Source organism: Phoenix dactylifera, chromosome 5 (genome assembly GCF_051530095.1).
Source record: "Phoenix dactylifera cultivar Ajwa chromosome 5, Ajwa_hap1_PhDact_Kaust_v1.1, whole genome shotgun sequence".
NCBI classification, from domain to species: Eukaryota; Viridiplantae; Streptophyta; class Magnoliopsida; order Arecales; family Arecaceae; genus Phoenix; species Phoenix dactylifera.
This window is the reverse complement of record NC_143194.1, coordinates 7377982-7383061: the sequence shown is the minus strand read 5'-3', so window position 1 is coordinate 7383061 and position 5080 is coordinate 7377982. Positions and strand designations below refer to the sequence as shown.

General features: G+C 58.3%; 1 protein-coding gene across 1 annotated transcript; it reads right to left on the bottom strand.

Annotated features, from left to right (window-relative positions):
- Positions 1–784: 784 nt before the first annotated feature.
- On the bottom strand, positions 785–4566 carry LOC148703349 (uncharacterized). The gene is made up of 3 exons (XM_089931133.1): positions 3016–4566; positions 2745–2929; positions 785–802 (listed from the first exon to the last, which is right to left on the bottom strand). Exons 1-3 carry the CDS (start codon positions 3671–3673, stop codon positions 785–787), a joined length of 861 nt encoding a protein of 286 aa, XP_089787259.1. The 5' UTR covers positions 3674–4566.
- Between the last annotated feature and the right edge of the window lie 514 nt (positions 4567–5080).

The window sequence follows — 5080 nt, the reverse complement described above, 5'->3', positions numbered from 1 at the left end:
AGGTCGGTAGAGCGTGCCCAGACCCGCCGACTTGACGAACGATCCCTCGACTAAGGTCGGGATGCCCCGAGGGTCGACCGTAGAGAACCAGACTCCCTCGACCTCGGGAAGAAGCCGTAAGGGGTGGAAAGGGTGGCTCCACCCGGGGCGCCACGAAGTGGACCCCCGGGAGCGGTCGACGATCTCCGATCCCCGAAGCGAGCTATTCTCCGACTAAGGTCGGGATGCCCCGAGGGTCGACCGTAGAGAACCAGACTCCCTCGACCTCGAAAAGCGTCGCAGGTCGGTAGAGCGTGCCCAGACTCGCCGACCTGACGAACGATCCCTCGACTAAGGTCGGGATGCCCCGAGGGTCGACCGTAGAGTCCCAAACTCCCTCGGCCACGGGAGGCACCACAGGTCAGCAAAGCGTCCACGGACTCGCCGACCTGACGCAAGATCCCTCGACCAAGGTTGAGGCGCCCGAGGTCTTACCATGGGGTCTGAAACTCCCTCGACCTCGCAGAGAGCTACAATTCAATAAAGCCTCGCCAAATCCTCTCAACCTCGGTGGGCGCTGTTGGGTCCGTGAGAATCCCGAGCCCCCCTTTAAGTCAAAATGACTCCAGAGGTCAACGAGGAAAGGAGGCAACCTACTCCACCATGCGAAGCGTGACTCGGAGAATGCAAGAGGTACATCCAGCTAGACGCCCTCCTTGTTAAATTTTATCTACATATTGTTGAGCGGAATCCCAACGTTGGAGTCTTATCTCGCCCCAAAGTCGGGCCTCTCCAATGGGTCGGCTTAAGATCGACCCCCTAACTACATTATGCAGGCTCCGTTCATCAAGTCTCCGCAATCTGTACGAAGGCTTCATAAATTAGGGCCCAACTCGGCTCTTCTACGTAAACTCCGACATCTAGCTGAGAAAGTGGTCCCGACCACGAGTGTATCAGCCAAACATGGATACCAAGGCAATTTTTGGAAATCCCAGCCTTGCTCACCGAGATCTCGGCAGAGTCCGAGAACGATAACTACGAAAACCTTCGACGATGACTTACTTATTAGCCCGCGCTCCCTACGAGGGGTTCGGAGTTAAGTTCGGAAACCCGACTGAAATCTCCGAATAGCAGCAGGCATAGACCTAGTCCGGTCTTACTTGAAGGGCTAAGGCCCGACCTCGATGCCTTGGGATTTCTCTAAAGGCTAAACGTGATGACTTCCACGATTCTTAGATCCGAGCTATGGGACTTAGAGGAATTTTCTAAAAAACCTAAGACTCGGAGCTCCTTTTGGTCGGAATGACTGGAACCCGAGAAGGGTAAGACATAGCCCGGGAAAAGGGGACAACTTCGTTAAGCAAACCGAAAACTAAGATGTGAAGTTAGAGGTCGTCGAGTCAGTTAGCTAAGGCTCTAGCCTCGTTCGCAACAAAAAAGAAAGGCAAACACATAATGATGAAAGTGTTTTTCATTAACAGAAGGCCGAAGGCCGATTACAAAATTGGAGGTCGACCATTTAAGAGCCGACCTCGGATACAATGAAAAAGAAAGGAAAAATACGCTAAGTCCTAAGCGGCGGGAGCAACGTCCGGGGGGTCGTCCGGCACATTGATGATCTCGAGGTTTTCAGCCGGCATAGGCTCGGGGTCGGGGGCAGGGGCCTCGGGTACCGCCTCCGGGACGGCGTCCGTCTCGGCCGCCGGAGCCGCCTCTATGGTGCCAACCGCCTCGGCCGCCCCCGTCGAAGGCTCGGCGGGGTCTTCTTCGTATATCCCCGCCTCGGATGTCAAAATGGCGGGGAGGGCTTCCACGTCGGACCCCAGGCCCAGGTCCTCCCTCGGACGGACCGTCGAGAGGTCGTACTGAGGGAAGTACCGGCGCATCTGAGCCCGGAAGTTCTCGAAACCTCGGAGGAACCCGTCCACTGTCTCCTCCTCCAACATGTCGCGGAACTCTTGCGACTCCTTGAAGAGCTCCACGGCATGTTCGGCTCGCTCGAGTGCCCTCCTCTCCCGGGCCTCAAGTTGCTCGATTCGGAGGCGGGAGACCCCGTCCTCATACTTGAGGGCCGCGACCTCGGCCTGGACCTCCCCTAAGCGCGCCTCCGTGCCGCGCAAGGCTGACCTGGTTAGGGCGTGGGCGGCCTTCTCCTCCCCGAGCCCCTCCGCCATAGCGAGGCGCTCAGCCTCGGTGGCCGCCCACCGAGCCTCGGCCGCGGCCAACGCCGCCTCCAGCTCGGCGACTCTTTTCTTGGTCGGCTCCAGCTGTCGGCCGAGCTGTCGGACTTCTTCCCGACACCCGTGGGCGATGAACGCCAAGGTGTCGAGCTCGAGAATATGCTGAAAAGAAAGAAACGAGGGTATTGTGAGTTGAAAAGCACACAAGTACGCTAGTAACTCAAGGAAATTAAGAAGGAAGCTTACCCGGGCGGTGTTGCAGTAAGCGCTGCCAACGACCTCCTCCAGCGAAACATTCCGGAACACGGCCCGGTCCGCTGGAAGTACCGCACGCCGCAACATGGAGCGCGCGACCTCGGCATCCTGAAAGGCCGAGCTCCCCTCGGGAATAGGGGAGTCTGGCTCGACCGACTCTTCTCGGAAAGCCCGGGAAGAGCTCGGCACGACCGGGCCCGAGGTCCCGGAGCCGCTCGCTTCGGGGCCTCGAGCAAGCCCGGGTTCTGGCTGCTGCGGGGCCATGGACGACTCCCCCCGCTGGGCAAGGGGGGCAGGGCAAGGAGGGGCCGACGGGCCCGCATCACTAACGACCCGCTCCCGCCTCGGGTCAGTTGCAGGGGCCCCCGCCTCGGGGCCACTCGTGCCGGCTGAACTGGAGGCGCCGTCCGACCTCGCCCTCTTCCGGGGCTGGGGCCTAGCTCCCCCGGCCTCGGCCTCTCGCCTCCTCAGGCGAGAGAAAAGTGATGTGTTGCTGGTCGGCAGGCGGGGAATATCTGAAATCAAAATTTCGTTAAGTGTCAGACCAGTGACAGTAAAAGCAAAGAACGAAGAAAAAATAAAATAATGTAACCACCCTTACCCTCGGGGCGCGCCGAGCTCAGACCTACGCTCGCCAGGGCGTCCTCCCGCAGGAGCTCGGTCAGGTCGTTGCCCCTCCCGAGGGCTCGCACGGAGTCCAGGGTCCTCAGCTCCCTCCTCGAGGGCTCGGAGAGCTTATTGAGGGTCTTCAACCGAGGGTTCCCCCACCTCGGGTCGAACCCCCAAGGCGCCTCGGACGCCAGGAAGAAAAACTTCCCCTTCCACTCATGAATCGAGGAAGGGGCACCCTGGAAGAGTGACATACCGCCCCGAAAGGCGAAGTATAGCCACCCTGCATCCGCCGGGTTCTTCTTTAACAGAAAACACCGGCGGAAGAGGCCTACCGAGATCGGGATCCCGTGCCCGAGGCACAGGGACAAAAACCCGATTATGGTCCTCCACGAGTTCGGAGCCAACTGCGCCGGGACGAGCTGGTACTCGGCCAGCAGCTGGCTCACGAACTCATGGGCGGGAAAACGCAGGCCAGCCCAAAGTGTCTCGCGGTAGACCGCGATCCGACCTGGGGGCGGCTGCGTCACCCTGTCCTCCGGCCCCGCAGTTTCAAGACGAAACCCGGGCTGGAAGAAGAACCGGGAGCGGATCAGCTCCAACTCCTCCCCCGACAGGCTCGATCCCACTTCCTCAGGACCCAAACCCATTCCCACAGAAGAACGAAATAAAAGTTAAAAAAAGCGGAAAATGGAAGCTAGTGAGGAGAAGAAAAGAGGAAACCCTAGTGAAAACAGGGTGAAAACCTACTGGACATCGCCGGAAATCGCTCCGGGCACCGACGGCAAGGTTCGGTTGAGAAAGGAAGCAAGGGAGAAAGGCAACGAAAATAAGAAGCAGCCAAACAAGACCTTTAGGGCAACCTCGAGGGGTTTATATAGACCCCCCTGACGGCCCAGATCGATGGGGTCGGTTCCCATCCCCCGATCGGGTTGCGCCACGTGTCGACCTCGGAAGCCGAGGCACCGTATTCACTCCGGATTAATAAATCGGGTACGAAATCGAAGCGTTGTCCCGTCGGATCTCGGGGCCTCATCATGGGTCTGCAAAATCAAATCGTCTTGAGGAACGAGCGGACGCCGCCCCGCTCCCCTCATTTAATAAGATCTGGGACACGTGGAGCCTCGATGTGGCCTCCACCTCTCCGGAATTGTGATCCAGTAACACGAAATCGGAAGCGTCCGACCTTGGGTCACGCCGCGTGTCCGTTTTAAACCCCGTAACGGCACACTCATTAATGAGCGAGAAGCCTCGATTACGGGATTGAGGCACCGCCTCGACGAGCTCGAGGACCCCCATCATTAATCCGCCGTAAGGCGATCCTGGCGATTCAAGAGACGCCACCTCCGCTTCAAGAAGCGTAATGATACGAGCTTCATCGTAAGCTCACTGAATAAAGCAGCCTCGAGATGCCAAAGGGCGCAGGTTTCACCATGAAAGCTCCGAGAAGCACAAGGGGGCGGACGAGACTCGCCCCCCAACCTCAGTGACAGACTTTACTTCCCACGTCCGAGCCCACAAGTCGCTCGAACTCGGAAGTCGGGGGGTAATGTTGGGGGGAATAAGATTTTTTCCCAAATGACATAAATGCCCCTAAGAAGCTGTACAACTTCCGACCCCGGACGGCCGAAGTCGGCGTCCGACTTCGGAACGCCCGACCTCGAGACCTCCGACCTAAGAAAAACCCCGATGTTCGAGGTCTACTCTTGTCAGCCACCTACTACGGCCGTGCGCCTCAGAGGTCTGGCCGAGGACCATACCCTGACGCCCCTCTGGCATTTATTGCGCATGGTCGCTGTAACCCTCCGGCTTACTCCACAATAAATGCGGATCTCCGGCTTACTCCACAATAAATGCGGATCTTCGGCTTACTCCACAATAAATGCGGATCTCCGGCTTACTCCACAATAAATGCGGATCTCCGGCTTACTCCACCATAAATGCGCATGGCTCCTGTCATCTACGGACTCTCAGCTCTCCACGGCAAATCAGCCCAGCAGAGTCTAGTCAACTATGATAAGTCTCCGATCTCGGCCATACCTCCGACACCAATGCAA